The sequence below is a fragment of the Gossypium hirsutum genome, chromosome D09 (genome assembly GCF_007990345.1).
Source record: "Gossypium hirsutum isolate 1008001.06 chromosome D09, Gossypium_hirsutum_v2.1, whole genome shotgun sequence".
NCBI lineage: Eukaryota > Viridiplantae > Streptophyta > Magnoliopsida > Malvales > Malvaceae > Gossypium > Gossypium hirsutum.
This window is the reverse complement of record NC_053445.1, coordinates 51,706,734-51,732,301: the sequence shown is the minus strand read 5'-3', so window position 1 is coordinate 51,732,301 and position 25,568 is coordinate 51,706,734. Positions and strand designations below refer to the sequence as shown.

Genomic DNA, 25,568 nt, shown 5'->3' with positions numbered 1-25,568 from the left:
ATCTCATTAATGAATTACTGACTAGACCTCTCACGTCAACATTGTTTTCACTATACCCATATTAATTTGCATAAGAAAAAATTATATGAAACTGTTCATTTTTTAATACGAGAATGACAAATCAATTTTTTACTGAGATGACGTGAAATCACAATCTTATACAATTCTTTCTCTGCATACATCCATCATTTAAGTTGGTTTTATTTTTATGGATAATTGATTCAGATTCAACAATGGGTATCCATTATTTACTTTGGAAGATAACATAGTGAAATATCAAATAAATAATTTAATAATTTGAATTTAAAATCGAAAAAAAAATGCTAGAATTATCGGATTAAATCCAAATAAAGTTGGCATCCCTAAGTCATCCTCTCCACTTGGACCACTCTTCCCTATATTCTCCGATCATATTCAGAAACTGCCTTTATTTATTTATCTAATTCTGCACAAGCAATGAATCTAATTTATTCTTTGACATCTCTAACTTACCTTTTGGTTGAAGTTTACACACCCAAAAAGAAAAAAAAGGAAAACCTATTATATTCCCATAAATCGATACTTTCCTGCCATGGAAAGCCTGCCAATGGCAAAGAGCTTTATATCGAGATACTATTGGGGATTCCCTTCCCTGTAAGCCCACCTTCTCTGCTATAATCCGATGTACTAGGATACAATAATGTATACGGCACCTTCACCGGTCCAACTCTGTTCTTCAATTTACTATCATTGTTTCTTTCCATAATCCTACTCTCAATTTCCACCAGTTTCTTCCCGAATCTTTCAAATGCCGCTAAGGGTTCATCGTCGGTGGTCCATTCCGCCGTATCTCTTTGCCCCAAGTATATTTCATCGGTTGAATGCCTTGATAAGACTTCTATAAGTGATACACCCAGTAAAGTTTGGAACTGTGCGGTGATTGTTTTCAAGAAAGCCAAATCTGGGTCGTTTTCGAGCTCGTCGTATTCTTTGGTGCCTGGTTCCGGCATGAACCGACGGCTGACTGTTGGTCTGTTTGGGAGGTATCCGGCGTATGGGTATTGTCCGAAATTGACAGCTGCGTGGAAAGCGGAAGCTATCCATATGATGATGGTACATGCTTGGGTGAGATCAGCTAATGTGTTCATCTCCGGCCACCATGGTTCTTTTCTTAAATCGCCGTGGCCTTCGTTTTTGACCTCCGACCACCATGATTGGATTTCAGTGTCATTTTTAACTGTTTCATCTGATGGGTAGTAGAAAGAACAGTACTCGGTTACCCAGGTTTCAATGGCGGCCCAGATTTCTAACCCATCAATGGCGTATGGGTAATCGTTTATCATCAATTTGAGTCCATAGGGACAGCTCGAATCCGGCACTGCCATTCCCCTGAAAATAAAGGTGTTTAAAGGTGTTTGCTTTAAATTATTAATGAAAGATATCGGTATATAGCTTGGCTTTAGATTTACCTCTTAATTAGATCAACAGGGAGAGCCTGTTCAGTGAAAACCCAGTTCCTGTAAATAGCAGATGACATTTCAAGTGCATATTTTCCTGGAAAGACTGTTAATTCAAGTACACCACCGGCATTGATGAGTGTCTGACGAGCCAAAGCATTTATGTTCATTGTATCACGGAAATGGGGATGAAGAAGCTTATATATAGGGTGAACCACACTCAGCTGTCTATTAGCAGCGATTATAAATGGCTCGATTACAGCATGGGTGTTTAACCTGCAAACATGACAACAAGTTGCTAAATTTCAAATACATAAAGCATCAAGCGTCGGCATTTCAGCATCATACCAATGAGAAACGAGCTGATGGTAGCCAGAATCATTCACAGCAGCATAAGCTTTAGCCAACTGCCAGATCGAACTTCCAACACCATCCTCCACCGGGGTGAAAACTTTGCTTACAGCTCCGTGGCTGTCGCCTTGCGGATGCGGCAAGCTCAACTCGATTGCCAACGGCTTCAGCATGTCATCCTCTTGTAGGAAGAACAGAGTTCTTGTGGCATAAGTCTTTGTGGTAGTGGAATTTATCCTTGCCAAGTAAGGCATCAAGGCATCATGATGGTTCAATATAAACAATTTGTTGTGTTTTAGAGCCTGAATCAAAAAAGACCAATTAGTAATCTAGAAAGAAACATTACAAACTAGCAAAAAACAGATGAAAGGGTGAAATAGCACATCTTCCACAGTGAATCCATCCATGTTTCTCTCAATATGCTCCTTTGTAATGGTACTTTTCTGGTTTCCATATACTTCAGGATCAAGCTTGCTTGCAGGGGGGAATTCCTACATACATGTTATATGATTTATTTAGATTAGACCATAAATACTTTTTTGAGATAAAAGATATTGAAATACAAAAAATGTTGTATTTTACTTGCAGCCTACTGATGATTACTGGGTTGACGCCTGCGAGTGTTTCTCGTGCAAACTCTTCGTCTGTCCTCCAAGCAGACTTATCCTCTGTAACCACATGATGGGGTCATTTTTAAGTCGTAACAGAAAACTATATACTTAACCTATCACTCGAATATATATACCTTTGATAACAGCAGGCATCGGGAACTTCATCAATCTCTCGCCGTCGTTACGAACAAGTTCCCTGATCATCTCCCAAGGGACACAATCTCTTATCTTCTTAAGAGTGGCATCATTTGGTAGTCTGATACCACCTTCATAAAGATCAAGTACATCTTGAAAGGAATCAAATTCATTTATGGTTTTGTCACATAATGCTGCAACCTCTGGGATAAGTACCTGAAACAAAGATTTCAAAGCGTAGGCAACGAAATCTGAGAACTTCACGAGGCTAAACTGTTCGTCGCGTGGTACGTAAATCTTTAAGCTTAGAAGAAACAGTCTGCTCTCCGTTCTCGAATCTTTTTTGTGTGGTTTCCGACCGGTTCTCCCTCTTCTGGGATAAGGACAATCCAAGGATCCTCCAAGAACTGGACGATGAAAATCATGACCCCTGTCCGGCATTGCCAAGTCATTGTAGAAATCATAGTCATAAACTCTGTCCCATTCTTTGAGACATCCTTTTCCATCTCCTCTGAGATTCACGAGCTCTTCTTCCCTATACTTACGCAAGGGTACAGGCATTTGGCATGGAAGGTAGGTCTAAAACCAGATACATCAAAGTTATGTATATATCACCCCAAATATTAAAAAACCAAACAAAATGCTTGCAAATGGACAACAAAGTTACCTTGTTAGAGAAGAAGACTCGATCATACTTGTATCGATGTGTCGGATATACCCAGGAATTGCAAACGAAATGAACCCTGCCATGACCAGGAACATCTTCTAAGGTGACTGTCTTGAGGTAGAACTGGCTATGGTGTCGGTTCTTTATTATGAAAGCTCCAGGGACACCTATGGATTCATCCCATTCAAATGTGACAGAAAACGTGATTTCCCCTGCTGTTAATGGAGTAAACTTTGTGATCCATTTCTCTAAATTTGCTGGTTTCCCAAGCTTCCCTCGCATCTCATTGGCTGATACAAGTATTAAAACAAACACCGAGTGAACATTACTTCAAAGCAAAGGTGACATAATAGCAGGCATGTTAAGTTATATTACGCTCAAAAACCCAGAAAAATAAAACAAAGAAACTAACCAGGATCGGTATAAACAGCACTGATAAGCTGCAAAGAAACACCTCTGTCAAAAAGCTCATAAACTCGATCAAGACACGAAGCAGTGAGATCATTCATGTCCATTACATTTTTCTTCATTAAAACAACTGTTCCTTTGATCTTCATCTTCTCGTCATCCTCTTTCATTATGCCTTTATCTTTCTTTTTGGGTTTCCCACAAAAATTCCCACAAAACCCCATCAAAAAAGCTGCAAAAGCTACCCCAAAGAACCCAAAAAAAAAAAACCCCAATGATCTATTTGAGGATCTCGGAAACTGGTTTTTGCTGCAGAGTTGGAGTTGATGAATGCATAAAGGACTTAAATATATGGGAATGACAGACCAATCACAGTGCCTTTTTCAATGTCTTTATTAGTTTTTTTGCATTTTTTTATTGAAAGCATTTGACATCTTTATCTCTTTATTAGTACCTAATTAAAGGACCCGATTCCAAATACTATGGGTCCATGGTGACTCACTGACTCATTGGTCTTCGTACAACTCGGTATAATTGTAGATGAATGTACAATATGTAAATACGAATTGCAGATAGAGTACAAAGTAAATTACCATATTTTATATTTGCAATTTGGGTTACTTGCAAATAAAGTACAAAGTAGATTACCATATTTTATATTTGCAATTTGGCTTATTTGTTTTTAGTTTTATAGTTTCAAATAGAGTACATTTAAATGAAAAGTTTAAATATAAATATATATCTAAATAATTATATTTTAGAATTAAATTAATACAAAATACAATAAGCGAAGAAATGAAAATAACCGGACAAAATCTATATCATATATATATATAGATAGATGATGAGACTGGAAATCCAAACATTATAATTGCATATAATGAAATGCAAACTTTGGATGCTAAAGGATCTTTGCTTTATGAGTTGTTTTTCTATATGCTTATCATGCTTCTAACTAACAATATGGGTACAAGTACACTAGAAGTCTCAGTACTAAGAGTTGATTTACATTTTGCCCTTTTTACTCAAAAGATGCGTAAATTAGTTCTGATACGAGCCAAGGAGGTGACACTCAAAGGGTTGTCTTTCCTAATCACTCGAAGCAAGGCACGACAATTAAAATCAAAGATGAATGCTTTTGTCCAAGACTTTGTTGCGACAAATTTAATTCATCATGTTCGTGACATTGACAAATACGAGAATAAAAAAAGAAGAGTATTTGTTTTCTTTCAAATTTGTGTGAGGCAAATTTTTTTAGAGTAGAGTGATTCTTCTCTTGCTATTTAGTTTGGAGTTTGTTACTTTTCGAGGGTATTTCGGAGTTGCAAATATTCAAATTTCTTTCTCGTTCATCGGTGTTTCTAAAGGTTATTCTTCTAGGGGTTTCGTAGGGAGCCGCTCAATCATTGGCGTTTTTGGTTACAAGTTAACCAAGGGTTTCATGTGGCAAATCTATCCTTTTATTTATTTATTTATTTATTTATTATTTAACTAATTTTATTTATTCTCGTTTTATTTCTAATTTGTGTTTCTCTTGTGTCTAGATCCGGGATTTCCGCATCAGTTGGTATCAGTTTTAGGCCATTCGGTGTTATTTTTGAAGCTAAAATCATATCTGAAACGAGTCAAAATATCAAAAACACTTTTCATCAGTTTCGTCGATTTAAAAAAATTAGTTAATAAAAAAAACAAAAAGCGCAAAAAAAGTTGAGAAAAATCTAAAAAAAAAAGCAAACAGCGCAAAAAAAAAGAGTTGAGAAAAATCTTAAAAAAAAAGCAAACAGCACAAAAAAAAGTTGCCTACCTCTCATACGTAGGTTTCTTCTTTTCCTATTATTATTTTTTTTTATTTTTTCCAAAATTAAATTTTTTCCTTCTTCTTTTCTTGACTCAAGTATAATTAAAGCTTCAATTTTTTTTGAAAATCTTAAGACACCGAACGTTTCTGATTTTTGTTTTTTTAAATTGGGTAGAGTTTTCTTAAGTTTTCTTTTTATTAAAACTTTTCTTTGACTCTAGAGTTAGGGATCGTTGCAGGTCTACGTTTTTTTTCTCTTACGCTTTCTAACACATTGTTTCTTCTTGTGTTAGCAGATATTAAAGGCACGCACAATTCCTTCATCCGTGTAGCCTCCATTACAAATTGCATCGTCAAGTTTATTGGCCTCTTAGAGCAATTAGGGCCTTCATTGTTTCTTTGAAGTTTGCACCTTCGTTATTTGATCTTGATTAGTAACCCTCTCCAAACATATTTACAAGTTTTGAATCATTCAGAGAGTTATTCTTTGAGAGCTAACGAGTGAGGTTATTATTATTTTTTCTTTCTTGTTCTTGTTTGTTTGATCTTTCACAGATACCATGCCACTCACTAGATCCCAAACTAGTAAAAATGAAGAGGATGAGCAAAAAAGAGAGAACGATCCTTTGGCCGAGTTGTTACAAAAAGAGATGAAAAAGTTGCAAACTCAAGTCAAACATCGCATGACCCAGATGTTACGAGAGCAAAGGGAGTATCTTGATACAAAACTTACAACTCAAGAGAGATACATTGCCGATAATTACAAGAAGTTGAATGAAGCCTTTATAAGCCGATCAAATTCGTGAGATCGAACTTTTAAACGAAGGGAGGACCGTGTTTTTGATGATGACTTTGAGTCTGAGTATGTACCTAGAGAAAGGGTGGAACGAAACAATGACACCCCCAAACCAAAATTTCCTTCTTTCTCAGGGAAGAATGATCCTGATGCTTACCTTGATTGGGAGGAAAAGATGGAAGCAGTCTTTGCTTGTTACAATTACTCTGATGAGAAAAAGGTAACATACGCTGTCGCTGAGTTCATTAATTATGCACTAACATGGTGGAATCAATTATGTAAAAGCAGGATTCTTTATAGAGAACAACCTGTTACTACTTGGGTTGAAATGAAGCGCATCTTGCGAAAACGGTTTGTTCCACCATACTATTATCGAGAACTCCATCAAAGACTCCAACATCTTGTTTAAGGAGATAGATCTGTGGATGACTACTACAAAGAGATGGAGACTATTCAGATTAGAGCCAATCTTGTTGAAGAGGCTGAGGTAACTATGGCTAGATTCCTTGCCGGCCTAAAGCCTGAGATTGCAAATCGAGTTGAGTTACAACACTACATGGATGTTGAAGAGATGCTTCAAACCGCACTCACCATTGAAAAATAATTACGAAAGAAAGGGACACCGAGGGCTACTAGTTCAGTTTCTAATCCTGCTTGGAGAGGAAATTGGCAAAAACAAGATGATAGATTGTGGAATGGGAAAGATGCACGGTTCAAGCCAAATGAGCCTAGAACTTACTCCAAAGATAGAGGTATGCCTAATTTATTTAAAGGTTCTACTTCTACTAATCAAGCTACATCTTCTTCTTCTACTTCTCCTAGTGCCATTAAGCAGCCAAAAGATATTACCTGCTTCAAATGCCAAGGAAGGGGTCACTATGCTCGAGAATGCCCTAATAAAAAGTCATTGGTGATTCGAGAAGATGGCGAGGTTGATTTTGAGTCAGATAACGAAGATGAGATGCCTCCTTTAGAAGATGCTGATGATGTGCATACTCATGATGAGTACGAAGAATACTTGGAGTATGGTGAGAAAACACTTGTTGCTCGAAGGGCTTTAAATGTCCAGTTTAAAGAGGAAGGGCGCGAACAAAGAAATAACATTTTTCACACGAGATGTTTGATTGGTGGACAGCCTAGTTCATTGATCATCGATAGTGGAAGTTGCACCAATGTGGTGAGTTCTTCCCTTGTTGAGAAACTTGGCCTACCTTGTGTGAAGCATCCAAGGCCATACCGCTTGCAATGGCTGAATGATAGTGGGGAGGTAAAAGTATCTAAACAATGCTTAGTTTCATTTTCCATTGGTAGATACTCTGATAAAGTTTTGTGTGATGTTGTTCCAATGCAAGCTGGGCACATATTACTTGGACGGCCATGGCAGTTTGATCGATAAGTAAATCATGATGGGTTCCTTAACCAATATACCTTTGTATTCCTTGGAAAGAAGTTTACTTTGGCTCCACTTCCTCCTCAAGAAGTCTACAATGATCAACTCAAACTTGCTAGTGATATGGGTAAGGGAAGTGAGGTAAAATCATTGAAAAATGCTGAGAGCAAAGAGGCCCTTAGTGTTAAAAGCCAACTTAAAGGCCCAACATTGGTGAGTGATTGCACACACAAGTCAAGAGATGAGAAAGTGAGTTTATTCGCTAGGTTTCGAGATATCAAATTTGCTCTTTGTACAAAACAAACATTTGTAATAATTAGGTTTAGGGAAAACTTTGTTTTGACTAACCCTAATACACATTTGCCTAGTTTTTTTGTTGATCTTTTGCAGGATTTTGAGGATGTATTTCTTTCTGAAATGCCTAAGGGATTACCTCCTTTACGAGGGATTGAACATCAAATTGATTTTGTGCCTGGTTCGAGTATTCCAAATAGACCAGTCTATCGAAGCAATCCTGAAGAAACTAAGGAGTTGCAAAGACAAGTTGAAGATCTCTTAGAGAAAGGGTTGATTCGTGAGAGTCTAAGCCCTTGTGCGGTTCCTGTACTTCTCGTCCCAAAAAAAGATGGTTCTTGGAGAATGTGTGTTGATTGTCGTGCTGTCAACAAGATTACGGTAAAGTATCGATATCCAATTCCTCGATTAGATGATATGTTGGATGAGCTTAATGGTGCATGCATTTTCTCTAAAATTGACTTAAAAAATGGTTACCATCAAATAAGAATGAAACAATGTGATGAATGGAAAACTGCTTTTAAGACTAAGTATGGCCTGTATGAGTGGTTAGTCATGCTATTTGGCTTAACTAATGCTCCTAGCACATTCATGAGATTAATGAACCACATACTTAGACCTTTTTTAGGAAAATTTGTCGTTGTGTATTTTGATGACATACTGATTTATAGCAAAACTTTGAATGATCATGTTGGGCATGTTAAATTAGTATTGGATGTGTTAAGGCATGAACGACTCTTTGCTAATCTTGAAAAATGCACATTTTGTATGGATAAGCTTGTTTTTTTGGGTTTTGTGATAAGTTCTACAGGAATCCATGTGGATGAGGAGAAAGTAAAGGTAATTAAAGAATGGCCTATCCCTAAAACTGTTTCTGAGGTAAGGTCTTTCCTTGGTTTAGCCGGTTTCTACCGCAGGTTTGTTCGTAACTTTTCCACAATTACTTCGCCTTTGACCGCACTTATTAAAAAGAATGTATCTTTTTATTGGACAGATAAGCAAGAATTAGCATTTAATGAACTTAAAGATAAATTGTGTAATGCTCCTATTCTTGTTTTACCTAATTTTGAAAAGACCTTTGAGATTGAATGTGATGCTTCTGGTGTAGGTATAGGTGCCATCCTCATGCAAGATAGTAAACCACTAGCCTACTTTAGTGAGAAACTTGGTAGAGCACATTTGAATTATTCGACCTATGATAAAGAGTTGTATGCCTTGGTAAGGGCATTAGAATTTTGGCAACATTACCTTTTACCAAAGGAGTTTGTGATTCACACTGACCATGAATCACTTAAGCACTTAAAGGGACAAGGTAAGTTGAACAAGCGACATGCGAGGTGGGTTGAATTCATTGAATCTTTTCCTTATGTTATAAGGTATAAGAAAGGTAAAGATAATATTGTGGCTGATGCTCTATCAAGGAGGTACACTTTACTTAGTACTTTGCATACTAAGTTATTAGGTTTTGAGTATCTTAAAGATTTATATGCCACTGATTCTGATTTTGCAAGCATTTATGACGCATGTGAACATGGTGCATTTCATAAATTTTATAAGCATGATGGCTATCTTTTTCGAAATAATAGACTATGCTTACCAAAGTGTTCAATGCGAGAATTGTTGGTTCGAGAGGCTCATAGTGGTGGTCTTATGGGTCATTTTGGAGTTACTAAGACTTATGATGTTTTACATGAGCATTTTTATTGGCCTAACATGCGAAAACTTGTTGAGAAAATTTGCTCTACTTGCATTACTTGTAAACAAGCTAAATCCACTGTGATGCCTCATGGTCTATATACTCCTCTTCCTGTTCCTAGTTCACCTTGGACTGACATTTCAATGGATTTTATAATAGGTTTACCAAGGACAAAGCGTGGACGAGATAGCATCTTTGTGGCTGTGGATCGATTTTCTAAAATGGCTCATTTCATTCCATGCCATGAGACTGATGATGCAACCCATGTTGCCGATTTATTTTTTCGTGAAGTTATGAGATTACATGGAATCCCAAGGACTATCATTTCCGATAAAGATGCAAAATTTCTTAGTCACTTTTGGAAGGTGTTATGGGGTAAGTTAGGTACTAAATTACTTTACTCTACTACATGCCACCCTCAAACTGATGGTCAAACCGAGGTGGTAAATCGAGTTTTGGGATCTTTGCTTAGAGCTATAATAGGTAAGAATGTTAAATCTTGGGAAGAATGGATACCCTATGTTGAGTTTGCTTATAATCGTTCTGTTCATTCATCCACAAGTTTTACTCATTTTGAAATTGTATATGGCTTTAATCCACTTACTGTTTTAGATTTGCTTCCTCTACCTTTGAATGAGATTGCTAATTTAGATGGTGAAAGAAAAGCTGATTTAGTGAAAGAGATCCATGAGAAGGCTCGTAAAGCCATTGAGAAAAAGAATGAGTCCAATGCACATCAAGTTAATAAAGGGCGAAAGCAAGTCTTGTTTGAACCTGGAGATTGGGTATGGGTGCATATGAGGAAGGAACGATTTCCTTCTAAGAGAAATAATAAACTTGATGCACGAGGAGATGGACCATTCCAAGTACTTGAGAAAATAAATGACAATGCTTATCGCATTGATCTTCCTGGTGAGTATAGTGTTAGTGCTACTTTCAATGTTTCTGATATTTCTCCTTTTGAATTTGATGTAGGTTCAGATTCGAGGACGAATCTTCTTGAAGAGGGGGAGAATGATACGAGCCAATGAGGTGACACTCAAAGGGTTATCTTTCCTAGTGGTCTAATCACTCGAAGCAAGGCACGACAATTAAAATCAAAGATGAATGCTTTTGTCCAAGACTTTGTTGCGACAAATTTAATTCATCATGTTCGTGACATTGACAAATACGGGAATAAAAAAAGAAGAGTATTTGTTTTCTTTCAAATTTGTGTGAGGCAAATTTTTTTAGAGTAGAGTGATTCTTCTCTTGCAATTTAGTTTGGAGTTTGTTACTTTTCAAGGGTATTTCGGAGTTGCAAATATTCAAATTTCTTTCCCGTTCATCGGTGTTTCTAGAGGTTCTTCTTCTAAGGGTTTCGTAGGGAGCCGCTCAATCATTGGCGTTTTTGGTTACAAGTTAACCAAGGGTTTCATAGGGCAAATCTATCCTTTTTATTTATTTATTTATTTATTTATTATTTAACTAATTTTATTTATTCTCGTTTTATTTCTAATTTGTGTTTCTCTTGTGTCTAGATCCGGGATTTTCGCATCAAGTTCTATATGTTAAATCAAAGAGCAAATTGATTTTTTTTTGTTAATAATTTCATTCATTTATACTTAACATGCCACATGTACCTCAAGCTAACATATATGGCTCAATTCTTAACAATAGAAATGAATGAAATTTTTAACGGAATGATTAGCTTGTTCTTTAATTTAACATATAATGACTAATTTTAAAAAAAAATAGAATTCAACTCCTAATATAAAGGAGTATGATACTTCTACCTAAAAATAGGTTGTAGTATATTTCTTAAAAAAGTAGCTAAAAAGAATCAATGATTAATATAATTTATTGGGTTTTATTTTTCAAACATCTTCTCAGGTTGAGTAATTTAAATTTAAAGTTAAATAAATAAAAATTTTAAATTAGGTAAACATTCCCTAATATTAATTATTATTTTTATTCATGAGATCCACACACACAAGTTTAATAGTAAATTATTCATCACTCAATTCAACAACCCTGGATAGAAATATTTTAATTTGGATTTTACTAATGAGTTGTTGTATTACGTCATGTATTTTTTTAATGGCTAAAATTAATAATGCTAAACGTCAACAATGGTGATGGTAATCCATAATTTTATAAATTACATTTTTCATAACATTAAAAAAATTTTAAGATAAAATTGCAACATCCTCTACTTGTTATTTTCCAAAGAATGGATTGCTGGTGACCACCACTTAAAAATATTTTTATTTTTATAATTTTAAAAAATAATATTATAATGGGTTTAAACTTGCACAAATGGCTAAAATATTATTTAATATAAATCGAGTATGAGGTTATTTTGAATATAATATGATTAAAAAATTATAATACCACCATAAAAATTGAATTTATGAATTGCAATAATTAATCAATTAAAATGAACAAATAAAGTTTTTTTTTTATTTCTTAAAGTATTTAACGGAGCGAGCTTAGTAACTAACACTCCGCATTTTGTAGGCCCGTTAAGGGGTGGATGTTGGCCACGAGTTTTTAACTTGTTCTATACCCATTAAGGGGCACATTAATCTCATTATAAATTCTCATCATATCTGTTCTTTTTAATACAATACCTAGAATTACTCGTAACCCTTTCTCAACCCTTAAATAGGAGTATAATGTGTTTCAACACACTCGAACTCACGTCCTCCTACACTGACAATAATATTGATATCAATCGAATTAAGAATTATTCAACTCAAAAAAAATAAAATTTTGACAAATCATCTACCAAGCATGCTTAATAAAAACAAAAGTGGACCACCATATATTATATCACATCACAATAGAAACTATCTTGTTTTATAACACCTTACCCGATACATTTATTTTTTTATAATATTGTAATATTTATATAAATTAATGAATTTTTTACAATGTTATTTATAATTAAGTAACATTGAATTTTGAATCTCTCATAAAATTCTCTAAACTTATAAGAATCTCGTTTTAAGGAACATTTTCTAATTTTTTCGATTGTTTTCGGATCATGAGATCCCTCAAAGGCAAGTCTACCTCTCTCATAAACAACCTCCACTGTAGGATTAAATCAGTATCAGTCACATCGATCGATATGTTTCGTTACCACTTTAAACTTATATCAAATAAGTTAATCCGTTTTGATTAAAAATTTAATATATCACGATCTATTTAGGTTAATACCAGTCTATATCAGTGTGTACTTGATTAATACGATATTATGATTTTTTTAAATCAGTTTTTAATTTATTCCTTATTTTAAAATTACATTTACCATATAATATAATCATTAAATTAAATCATTTAACCTAATTAATCATTTAAAAAAAATATTTGCATGTGAACATATTTCTATATGTGTAACTAAAGGTATAATACATGCATATTAATTTATAATTAGTTTTATTAAGAAATTAAAATTAAGTTATAAAGGTATATGAATAACATTTAAAAATATAAATAAAATTAAAACGATGCTTCCTTCAAAAGTCAACACACACCAATATTTATTAAGGTCCATGTGATCTACCGTCAAAAACTAGATTAATTTAATTTTCGTATTTTTTGGAATTTTAAATTTAACTTATGTACTTTTATTTATAAGATTTTGGTCTTTTTTATTTTTTAAATTTTAAAATTTAACTCTAATTACTAACACTATTAAATCTATTTTATTAAGATTCGGGTTTATTATAATACTATTTTTTAATTACATTGTTATGAAATGAATATCTTTTATTTCAAAATGTCACGCTAATAAACTTAACAAAAAAAAACTTTAATACTGTTAACAATTGTACTTAAATTTTGAAATCCAAAAAGTATAAACATTAATTCCTAAAAATAAAAATAAATAGAGATTAAATTTAAATTTTTGAAAAATAGAGGGACCTATTATGCAACTTAGCCTTTGTTTTCAAACGTGGTGCAAAAGTGTGTGAAAAGGTAGTGGGAACCTCAAGCTGGAATGTATTGACAACGAAAAAGTTAAAATTTAATTCACACTCAAAGAATAATATATGAATAAAAAATTTAATTTATAAGAAAAATCGATAACTAATTTGAGTTGTGGTGCTTGGACGGTGTGTAAAATACGAGTTAAAATTTATGGTTACTTGAAGTGAACTGAGTTATATATTTATTTATTTATTTATTTATTTTACAGTAAAATTTAATTTTTATAACGTGAAACAAATCTTTTATATTTAAAATATTAAATTAAACTTTAAAAAAATACTATATAAAAGTTGTTGATGAAAAACAGTTTTGAAATTTCACTAAATAATATAAAAAAGGTTAAAGTATTTAGGAGGTCCATGTATTAGTGGGATTGAATCAAATTAGTCTATTTATTATTAAATGGATCAAATTGATCCTTATTTGCTTCAATCGTAGTTCAATTCTAAACAAAATATTTTATTTATAGAACTATAAGATTTTTTTAAATAGTAAGTGTTAACTCTATTATAATTTGTCCTCAATTAATTTTTTTAATGATACAAGGACTAAATTAACCCATTTAACATTAGAAAGACTAATTTGTTCAAGTCATTATAATAGGGAGACCTCTAAAGTAAATTCACACAAAAAACCCTAAACCCTAAAATTAATAATGAAAAAATAAACCAAACACATTGATCATCAACAGCTCAGAAAATCTAAGAAAAATAAATTGACGGGGTTGGAGTGACTCTTCCCCAATGACATTGGGATCAAACTTTCTGTCCTTGTCTGGACATGGGACAACTTCATGCCAATTGAGAATGACAGTGTCACTAGCATAAAAATCAATTTGACTTTTGCACAAAAAATAAAGCAAATTGACATTATTTATTTATTTTAATATTTCAATGAAGTGATGGCTATAAAAATATTACTTTTTTAAAAATTATTTAATGCTTTTAAAAAAATTAATGGTTGAAAACTTTTAGCGTCAAATAAATGGTTATATATATATTTATAATTTGCTAGTACAGTGGTGGATACAACTATTTATGGATTGAGCTATCCGTCTGGGTCTAAAAGTCTATCTGAAATTTGAGTAAAAAAATTAGACTCGTTTAAAATACAGGTTGGTCTCAAGCTTGAACATTCAAGACCCAAATCTGGCCCGATCTAACCTGTTTTAAGTTTATAATATTTTATATTATATTATATTTATATATTAAGTAATTTAGAACATATTAAAAAAATCATATACTAAATATATAATACTACTCTAATGTAAATATTAAAATAATGTTAAGATGACTATATAAAAAATTTATAAATTTATTAAACATTAAAATAAAATAAATATTTTAAAAAAATAAAAAATAATATGGGCAAGTTAGAACAAAATTTTAGGCCTAGATTTTATATCGGGGCAGACTTAGACAAGTATAAAATATGTTAATATCATGTTTATACCCAACCTAGACCTGACCTATGAGCACCTCTAGTGGCGGACACTATGAGGCCATGACACCCCTAAATTGGTAAAATTTTAATTTAGGTATTTTATAATTTATAAAATTTTAAATTAATAATAGTAAAATTATATTTTGGCTCTTCAAAATGATAAAAATTTGATTTAACCCTTTAAAATAATATAAAGATATAGGTTATTAAAATGACGGAATTGTATTTTTACTATAATAAAAATATACAATTTAATTTCGATCCCTAAAAAAAAAATTAACTTCACCACTACATATAAAATAAATATAAATTATGTAAAATGAATTTTATTTTAAAATCTATATAGAGCAATTTTAAAATTTGTAGTTAGTACCTACTTCTTAATGGACCTACATAATACAAAAGATTGATTACTAAATTCGTTGGTAAGATGGAAATCGACAAAACATTTAGATAATGGCTGTTGTGTTTCTCACTCTCATCATCGTAAATAGAGATCATCGACACGTATCCTTGGTAGGTCAGGTTTTCAAAGTTTTTGGTAGAATTTAAAAGATAAAACATTCACAAGAAATAATAATTTGTTGAGGGATTTGTTGATTTTGATTTCTTTAAAAAAATAAGTTTATCTCTCCTCAACAATCGTAAAATTTCATTTTGATCTCTTAAAATTTTTTTAATTTTGGCTCGAGCTCCGGTTTTTGTGCATTCTTGCTTCGATAATTTATTTTTTATCTAGTTATTTTATCAACTACACTAATTTTTAATAATACAAATGAATAATTAAAAAAAACAGAAAGATATGAATTTACTTTTTGATGTATTTGACATGAATTAATTTACGATTTTTAAAACTAAAAAAAGACAAAATAATACGACTCTCAATAAAATTCCTTCATAAGAACATTGATTGAGTATATTATTGATTGGGTTTTTGTTTGTTTTGGAATTAACTCTTTGATGCATGTGGGTAAGCCATTTGTTCTTCTTTTTTTAAAAAAAAAAAAAGTAAATTTCGCATAATATGAAAACTGAGCATAAAATAATATTTGTGGTCTGAATCACGTGTCAAGATCTTATCTTATAATTAATACCCAAAAACACAAGAAAATTAAAAAAAAAAAAAGGGTGTACTTTAAATGGGGCCAATATAATTTGTCCTAACACCCAAAAACGTGTAACATGACAGAGCGAAAGATAACGATGATTCTAACAGTTTAATTATATTTCTCACCACCCATTAATTTTGTACTTTTTTTCCGGTAGAAAATATTACGGTGTTTTGGTAAATAGATTTTTCAGGTTTTTTTTAGTTGATTTGGGTATAGATGGAAGATTTTGGTAAAGGGAAGTTTGCAAGAGTTTGTTGAGTTAAAATCCCTAAAACAAAAGACGTTGGGATAAACAGCTTTTTTCAATAGTTGACTAGAAATGAGATATGTGGAATTACATATCTGATCATACTTGCTTAAAAATTACTTCATTTGCCATGTGCTCTCAAACCTAATAGAAGTGTCAATATATCGGTAGTCTTCATTTTCTTATTTTTACTTTTACCTCCGAAGTCTAAAGTAAATCTAAACACAAAAATTCCTTCCACCGTAAAGAGTAATAGTATCAGACATCCTAAAACTATGACATCTGTTTTAAATTTATCTTTAAATTTTAAAAATTTTAATCACATCATTAAATTATCAATGTTATATCAATAAAAAAGACGGAGTAAACGATAAAGCTTTTGTAAAAGTTATGAAAACTTCAAACCAAGATTTTTTACAACGTCCATTTTTACAATATTCATTTTAAATTATGCCACACAAGATTTGATGTGTTTTTTTTCATGGTTAAATTAAAAGTTTTAATAATGGAGGACTTGATTGATACAATTTTGATAGTTTAGAGATGTAATTAAAATGCTTTGAAGTTTAAGGACCAATTTAGAATGAGGGTCAGAGTTTGGGGATGTTTGGTGCAATTAACTCAAAAATTGAAATTCATCATTCAATTTTTGAGTTAATTGCACCAAAGATCCCCAAACTATGATCCTCATTCTAAATTGGTCTCTAAACTTCCAAACGTTCTAATTACATCGCCAAACTATCAATGTTAAACCAATAATACCCTCCCATTATTGAAACCATTAAATGACATATAAAATCTTATGTGACATAATTTAAAATGAAAAATTTAAAGAAAAGTAAAATGTTGCCTCATAACTTTTAAAAGACATAATGACTTATTTGACCCTCCAACTTTATAATAAAAAAAATCATTTTAGTGCCCCATTTAATTTTTTGTCTTTTTTAGCCCTTAAACTTGTGTTATTTGTCAAATCACTCCAAAATGGATGGAAAAGTCGCGTTTTGTAATTTTGTTGACATGGCATATACGTGGATTGTCATGTGGATGACACATTAACATTTATTTTTTAAATAAAAGAATGAAAATTTATTTTTTTTTAAATTTAAAATCTCTAAAATCATTAAAAAAGTGTAAAGATTATATTGTTTTAAATTTAAAAATCAATTAAATATTGACATGTTATTCATGTGGCAATCTGCTTGTATGTCACACTAGCATAGTTAACAAACGTTAACTTTTCCATCTATTTTGAGGTGATTTGACAAAAAATGCAATTGCAGGGGTTAAAGTGACTTCTTCTTCTTCTTCTTCTTCTTCTTCTTCTTCTTCTTTTCGTTTGTAAAGTTGGGGGCCAAATAAGTAATTATGTCATTTTAAAATTGAAAACTAAAAGTAAAATAAAATAAAAAGAGCAAGTAAATGATAGTTTTTGTAAAAGCTTCGAAAACCTCAAAATTAAGACTTTTACAATATTCATTTTTATTTAAAATTTTCATTTTAAATTATATCAAATAAGATCTGACATCTCATTTAATAATTAAATCAACGATTTTAATAACGTAAAGACCTTATTGATATAAAATCAATAAATTTAAAATGAATTTATTACAATTAGGAATAAAATCTTGCATACTTATAGAATACAACTATGCAATTAAGCCCCTCAAACAAACAAAATGCTTTGCTGTCATTATTTGGTAGTGCTAATCAAGTCTTTGTGATTTATAGAGATTCTCTTCATTGTTTTAATACCCAAAAAAAAAAACTCTAATTTGACCTAGACTTATATTTGTGAATTTAAAATTCATTGTTTTATTTTTATTTTTACTTTTTAAATTAAAATTATAGGGTAAACTACACCCATGGTCACTTTTGTTTACCCTAGGTTACATTTCAGTCACTTATGCTTGAAATGTTACGTTTTAGTCACTTACGTTATCGTGTTATAACATTTTAGTCACTGAGCCGTTAATTGACGTTAATAGTGTAATAGTAAGTTGACGTGGCACGTTAAATCATCATTTCAAATAAAAACTTTAAGTTAAATTATACAATTGGTCCCCATAATTTTTCGTTTTGAGCAATTTAATTCTTTTATGTTCTTTTAAATTTCTTTTTTTTTTCTTTTTTTTCCATTCTCTTCTGCTTCTCCCTCTGTTTTTCTACCTTCTTTATTTCTTTTAACGTACCAGGAAATCGAATTGGTAGTGAAGAAAGAAGCATGGTATGGGTTTATGGGTTTTGGTTATAGGGTTTTGGTTATAGATAAATGATGACAGTCGAATTCCTACTTCTTTTTTCATTGCCAATTCGACTTCCTAATAGGTTAAAAGAAATGAGAAAGGTATGAAAACAGATGGAGAAACAAAAGAGAATGGAAAAAAAAAGGAAAGTTTAAATAACATAAAAGAAAAAAAATTAAATTACTTAAAACGAAAAAAAATATGGGGATCAACTGTATAATTTAACCTAAAATTTTGTTTGAAATGATGATTTAACGTGCCACGTCAGCTTACCATTACACTATTAACGACGATTAATGGCTCAGTGACTAAAATGTTACAACATGATAATGTAAATGACTAAAACGTAACATTTCAAACATAAGTGACTAAAACGTAACCTAAGATAAATAAAAGTGACCATAAATGTAGTTTACCCTAAAATTATATTGAATTTAATAAATAAAAAACTCAATACATGGTTGAAGATGAATTTTTCTATATAAAAAATAAGGATTTAAATCGAGATTAATATCAAATAAAAAATTAAACACGAAAAAATTAATCCCACCCTCAAAACAATAGTGCATCAGATTGGACCACCACCAACATAAAATGACATATTTTCTTAGGGTTTGTTTGGGTCGCAATCATGGCTAAAATAAAAAAGAAAAATTGCTTTTCACGTTGTTTTTAAGTATCTTTTTGTATTCTAGCGACTCATGCGTTGAGTTAACATCAACGTTTGAGGGCTTTTTTTTCATTAAATTTTATCACATAATGTATTTTTCAAGTGAGTTTAAATGGACAGTAAGATTAGATATTATAACATGAAACAAAAGGTAAGCTAAACGCATCGCATTGTACTGTACCGCCCATCTAAACTCACACTTCGTTTGGATATAATTAATTTAGAGTGATTAAGAGATATACTAAAGGAAATGTAGATTAAGAGATATATAAAAAATACTCTAATGAAAAAAAATCACTTTCATTTCCAATTTTTTTAACTTGCTAAGATGTTAAGATTTAGCTTTCAATGTTTACAATTTTTTATTAGTTTGGTTCTTACTCTTTAATTATAAAAATGTTTAGAAATATTCGTGGGGCGTGCATCGCATTTATCAGACAGTTTATAGACACTTACCAAAGTCAGCTGGTGACATCATGACGAGAAGCTTTCCGATGTCATGATGACGTGTTCCCCACATAAATCGAGTTTCTTCTCCCAGTTAAACTTTGCAATTTTTTTGCAGTTAAACTCTGATTACTCCAAAAATATTTTAGTATGATTAGACCTCTAATCTTAGCCTATTTAAAAGGGCATTGTATCCATGTTTTAACAGGCCAATTAATAGGTAATTAAAGATGTACTACATGACTTTTTCTCTTGGGAGCGACAAGATGTGATCACGGATAAGTTTTGGTGAGAGTTTTTCGTGATAACTATGGAGAGAATTTTGTACCCTTTTTTGAGAGAACTCTATGAGAGTTAGGACTTTGTTTTCGGGGTTTGAGTCTGTAATACATTTAAGTTTATTTACTCCATATTGTACTCTCGTTTGTTTACTCATTTAGTGAAAAGCCGAAGCCTCATTTGCCCGTGGTTTTTACCCTCTTTGGAGGAGTTTTTCACGTAAATATTTGTGTCTAATTTTCTCGTTTATCGTTCTTGTTTGTTGCATAATTCGAGTTTAAACCTACAATATTTAATATTTAAAGAGTAAGAACCAAATTAACAAAAACTATAAAAGTTAAGAGCTAAAATATTTATTTTTCCTTTTTAAATAATTGCTACACCAACAACTTTTACGACAAAATTAGATAAAACAAAAAAATTAAATAAAAAATACAAGAATTTAATATTTTAAAATTAAAATATATTAATTAAATTTTAAATTTATTACCTACATATTTAAAAAAATATATATTTACTTTTCCTTTGGTTAATAAAAAATAGTTGATTTTGAGGTATAAAAATGTTGAGAAAGAGGATTGTTTTTTAATGATGGATGTGCTTATCTTCTCCATGACATAATTATTACAATAAGTTCTTTTCTTGAAAGAAACAACTTTTAGGAGCAGAAATACAATACAAATGTAATATAATTATAAGTATAAATTCATATTAGAGCATTTATATATATATATAAACCTTAATATTATATAAATAATAATGATAGGATGAACTAAAACTTAAAATTGCATGAATAATATCTATCAGACTAAAATTCATAGTTTTAAAATTATACAAATTAAAATTTAATATTGCAATTTATTTTCAAATATAATACAAAAGATATTTTTAAAATTTGGGTCTAAGACTCCTACCATTAAATATATATTAGTATGATTCTCTGTCCACACCTCGCATTGAATTGATTATTTGTCTATATCGAACTGTAAAGTAAAAATTTGAATGTTAAAATATGCTCTAAATCTCTATATATTTTGTGCATTTGAAATTAGTTCTCTAATTTTATTTGCAGGAATAAAACCATTTACTTTTTGAAATTTAAAAATTCAAGTGTAGTTGTTACCATTGTTAAAAATTAAAATATGTAAGAGGCCAAATTTAAAGAAGCTTATTCCCATTTTAAGGAAGCTGAAGGCATGGACTAAGTTAAGCTACACACTGCCTTTATATATAGAAAGCTTCACTCTTTTAGTGTGAGTATTGAACCTAGTGAGCACAATATCATTCATGTTGAGTAACTTGTTTTAAGTGCAAAAACGCAATGAATTATTTATAAGGTTGGTGAGTGTTTACAACTCTCGGTTGAGGAGGTTGTTTGAGGGACTAGATTCACACTAAAAGTGCGATTCCCAAGTAGAGTAATTGGTTGGGTTTTTAGTTTTAAATTCGTCTCTAGACAAGGTTTAAACGTAGGTTTACACTAAATTACGTAAATATTTGTTGGTTTTCTTCTGTTATCAAAGCTTGTTCCAACAACATTTTCAACAAGTTCATGGATGCAGTATGATATTCAAATTGCTTGATATTATGATAAATGAGATACAAATTTTAAGCAATTAATACAATTTGTTAATAAAATTATATTTAAATATATAACCCATATTTTAGATGACAAAATCACATCCAAATTAATAATAAATTATAATTGATAAAATAATTTATTCAATTCCGAAGTAACATTTTTTGGGTTTATTATTATTGTTATTATTGATAATTGAGAGAGGGAAACGAGATTATTCACCAAACTCTTATGCCTACAACATAATTCTCATGTCTATTATTATTATTATTATTTGTTGAAATACTACGATGTCATCTTAGTATGATTTTTGTATTACTAAATATTCAACTTAGATTTTAATAAATATATATATATAAAAAATAACTATGGTAATTTATTGTTAATATTATAATATATGAAATATAAACTAATAACTTTTGAAAAAGATGGATTTTTTAATTTTTTGATTTGGCTTGAAATTTCAAAAGCAATATTAAACAAGATTAAATATCTGTTAAATATGAACACTGAAGAAAAAATGAACACTGTCATCATAAATGTCTATTTCAAGAATGTTAAACTAAAAACCTGGATAAAAAATGATGTTAAAACAGTTGACTTTTCCCATGTTCATCATCCGATGTTTCGACTCAGATTCACCTCACTAATTAATATTCATTTTACAATAATATAGTGTTAAATGCAATGATTATATTTGATGGAAACAAAATTTTGATCATGGTAATTGGTACTCCTCAGCAAAATCACTCATAAAATAGGAGTATACAACTTAAAAACCAAAAAAAATCACCGGAATAAATAGCAAAAGCCGTTTTCAGACATGCGGATTTGCAGCACCTTAATGAGAAATTTACTGAACATAAACCATTTGACACACTTAAGATTTTTGGGTCACATGGGTAAAATAGATAAAAATGTATATTTTATAAGAGAAAGGGCATTCAACATTCTATTAATGTCTTCAGTGTCATAGACAGCCAGTAATTTAGCGGCCACTATTCAAATTTCTTGATAAGGGACAAGTCATTTAGCATTCTCTCGATGGCATCGTCGTCGTGAGCCCGTCCTTTAGTCTGCATATCAAGCACAATTCGTTGCTACAGGTTAAAACAAGTATAACAATTTTTATATATACATATATACATATAGAGAGAGAGAGAGAGGCCATTAAAACCTCAAAATCCCCTACAGACATGCTAGACAATACACGTGAAAAGGATGCAGCAATATAATCTAAACAACATCCAATTTGTATCATTTTTTGTGGTATAACTTATAGGGGTAGACAAACAGAAAGGCCAAATGGTTTTTTTTTCTCAAACTTATACGGCACCAATGCAAGTGAAGAAGGATGAACAAATCAATTACTATCCGAACGATGAAAAGAAAAATGAGCATAAAAGTTGTAGAACTACACGAGTGTGCTTAGCATTTTTTACCTTGATGGAAGGCACCATAGCGATTGCTTCCTCCACAGTTTCAGGACACAGGTTGCCAAGAACACAAAGCTGCATAAATAAAGCACAATATGAAGGTTTTTCTACATGGTTATTAACATCATAATTCTAAGTTTAATGCTTTAAAAAGTATAGATTCTCACCTCGAATTCAGCTAACTGATATCTACTCAAAATTCTGATCATCAGTTAAGGTTCACAATAGAGAGGCAAGTTAAATATCCTAAGAAAAGCAATAGAATATGCGCAAGCATTATTGTCATAAGGAGGAAGTACTAGTTGAAGAGAAAATAATGCGATCTGCTTTAATCAGATCATAGAAAAGTACTGAAAATATGTTGAGATTTCCTTAAACTAACATCAGCTGAAGTTAGCTTAAACCTCTTTGAACTTCTACCATAAACTGATCCAACAAACCACAACACAATAAGAGACAGTTCCAAAAGGACAACAATTTATAGGAGAAAGGAGCACCCAAAAAGCTTATCAAGAGCAGTAAATATGATATGCTTAGATAAGGTCTATTTAACATTTTTGGAAATTTAGAGGATACTCTCGAACTTGCCTAACAGAATCTGGATTTTTATAACGGCTGAAGCGTTTTACATACTGCAGTGACTTCTCGAATACCCTGTGAAACAAAGACAAAAGACAATCATTCATCGCATCAAATGTGAAAGGAAATACAGCAATAAAGGCATGCAATTTTCTATACACATCCCATCAGAGGGTCCTTATTTTACAGTCAGGGTCTATTTGGTGAGCAGAATTAATGATATAATATGGTAAAATGAATAAGTAAATTGCCTTTTTTCTATCTTATTTTGACTCATGCATAACCAATGCTGGCTCTAGCACTAGACAACAAAAGTGCCTTAGACCCTTTCGGGTGTGGCCAATTTGATTAGGCACACGTCTAGTTCACCTAGGCACACTTTACTATAAGGCGATAAGCATGAAAAGGCCTGCTTAATTGAAGTTCTCCCTAATTTCTTTTACTTTGTTCATTAGATATACCTTTACAAGTAAGAAAGGAAAGTATCAAAATCTATGATTCTCTCTATATTTGAGTATTCAACAAGAGACTTGAATCACAAGGAAATCATGCATATTGACCAATAAAAGAAATTGGAGGTTTTGTAGATAACATAGACTGCACTTAAGCGTTTGTTACATATCTTAAGCTTTACATATCAATATATAGAGACGGACTTATAGAAAAAGTCATACATACACATATTGCTTTTTAATTCCCTTAGGCTAGGGCTTCGTTTGAGCCTTGTGCCCTTGACAACTCTGTTCATATAAAGTGCCATCTCTTTATTCAGCAAAACCCAAGGATATATCCTTCACTCTCCCACATAGGTTTCTACAATCATCTATACAGTATATCAAGTCCAACTAACTTTCTGATTGAAAAATATAGCAACCAGAAAAGAAGCTACACCCTAATTAATCCTATCATGTGCACCAAACAAACCCCTCAGGCAAGAAAGTTAATACAAACAATAAGACAGATACAACAATTCTATTTACATGAAACAAAATATTGTCCCAAAGACCGAAAAACGAAAGAAACTTATGTTTAAAAAGGCGCTAATTGTTTTTAAAAATAATGTCGGCTTAATTAAACAGAAAACCCAGTTAGCCAATTACAGAGAAATATTCAAACGAGGGAAAAATAAAAAGATCCAATTAACAATTGAGGTTGGTTATGGGACTCACTGGGAAACTTGATTCATGGGATCGTCAGACATTTGCTGAAGCTGCTCATACTTGTGCTCAAGAATTAGAGCCACTTCACAATTCATCAAACACTTCGCCTTCAAAAACTCTATCCATAACAATCAAAAAAAAATTAGCATGTGGGTTTTAATAATTTTAAAGAACAACGGAAAGGAGGCTTACCTTCTCCAATTTTGAGCTCAGCTGCGTTTTCTTCCTCTTCGCCAGACATTGTTAGAAATGCTCTCTTTCAGTCCCAAGGCAGAAGGAAACTGTTTTTTTTTTTGGTTTTCAATAACCAATTTAGAAATGAAGGTTTTGAAGTTTGAGATTTATGATGTCTGGGGTTTGAAATGGGATTGAGATTTAGGGTTTCGAATCGAATTGAGATTTTCAATGGATTTTTAATTTTCTACTTAAAAAAATATAATTTACTAATCATATTAATTATTGAGATTTTAGATTTATATGGATATGTATTATGATTATGGACCTCCCTACAACCTAAAGATTTTAGGTAATGAAATTGTAAAGCTAAGCCCATTTTAATGCTGGGCTTTAGCTTTTAAACATTACCTTATCTTTTTGGTTTTTAGAATTTATTTTTTTTCTTTATTAAGAAAAATAAAACGATATATTTTAAAATTACTAAAAAAAATTAAAAGTAAATTTCACTGTTTTTGTTTGGTTAAATTGTGAAAAAAATGAAAAGAAGTCTCGACACAACCCCTCTTAAGTCTCGAGACAACCCCTCTTATATTTAGATATCCAAACAAAAAATAAGAAAATAGGAGAAGTCGATCT

General features: G+C 31.4%; 2 protein-coding genes across 2 annotated transcripts; both read right to left on the bottom strand.

The window, feature by feature from the left end:
- Positions 1–302: 302 nt before the first annotated feature.
- LOC107928543 (probable linoleate 9S-lipoxygenase 5) lies at positions 303–4,021 on the bottom strand. Its single transcript, XM_016859794.2, has 8 exons — positions 3,613–4,021; positions 3,201–3,490; positions 2,533–3,112; positions 2,370–2,455; positions 2,171–2,278; positions 1,785–2,089; positions 1,449–1,712; positions 303–1,368 (listed from the first exon to the last, which is right to left on the bottom strand). The coding sequence occupies exons 1-8, from the start codon at positions 3,830–3,832 to the stop codon at positions 600–602; spliced, it is 2,622 nt and encodes an 873-aa protein (XP_016715283.2). The 5' UTR covers positions 3,833–4,021; the 3' UTR covers positions 303–599.
- An 18,389-nt stretch (positions 4,022–22,410) lies between these two features.
- On the bottom strand, positions 22,411–25,288 carry LOC121221019 (DNA-directed RNA polymerase II subunit 4). The gene is made up of 6 exons (XM_041101345.1): positions 24,948–25,288; positions 24,765–24,873; positions 23,593–23,670; positions 23,184–23,217; positions 23,023–23,091; positions 22,411–22,656 (listed from the first exon to the last, which is right to left on the bottom strand). Exons 1-6 carry the CDS (start codon positions 24,994–24,996, stop codon positions 22,579–22,581), a joined length of 417 nt encoding a protein of 138 aa, XP_040957279.1. The 5' UTR covers positions 24,997–25,288; the 3' UTR covers positions 22,411–22,578.
- Between the last annotated feature and the right edge of the window lie 280 nt (positions 25,289–25,568).

What these genes read in the sequence shown, in the direction of transcription:
- LOC107928543 (XM_016859794.2), bottom strand. Translation starts at nt 3,832, where the DNA reads ATGGGGTTTTGTGGGAATTTTTGTGGGAAACCCAAAAAGAAAGATAAA. An exon ending in TAATCATCAGTAGGCTGCAA is followed by an intron (nt 2,279 to 2,369) that starts GTAAAATACAAC and finishes ACATGTATGTAG; the next exon opens with GAATTCCCCCCTGCAAGCAA. An exon ending in CATCAGCTCGTTTCTCATTG is followed by an intron (nt 1,713 to 1,784) that starts GTATGATGCTGA and finishes TCATGTTTGCAG; the next exon opens with GTTAAACACCCATGCTGTAA.
- LOC121221019 (XM_041101345.1), bottom strand. Translation starts at nt 24,996, where the DNA reads ATGTCTGGCGAAGAGGAAGAAAACGCAGCTGAGCTCAAAATTGGAGAA. An exon ending in TGAGCTCAAAATTGGAGAAG is followed by an intron (nt 24,874 to 24,947) that starts GTAAGCCTCCTT and finishes TGTTATGGATAG; the next exon opens with AGTTTTTGAAGGCGAAGTGT. An exon ending in CCCATGAATCAAGTTTCCCA is followed by an intron (nt 23,671 to 24,764) that starts GTGAGTCCCATA and finishes TTTGTTTCACAG; the next exon opens with GGTATTCGAGAAGTCACTGC.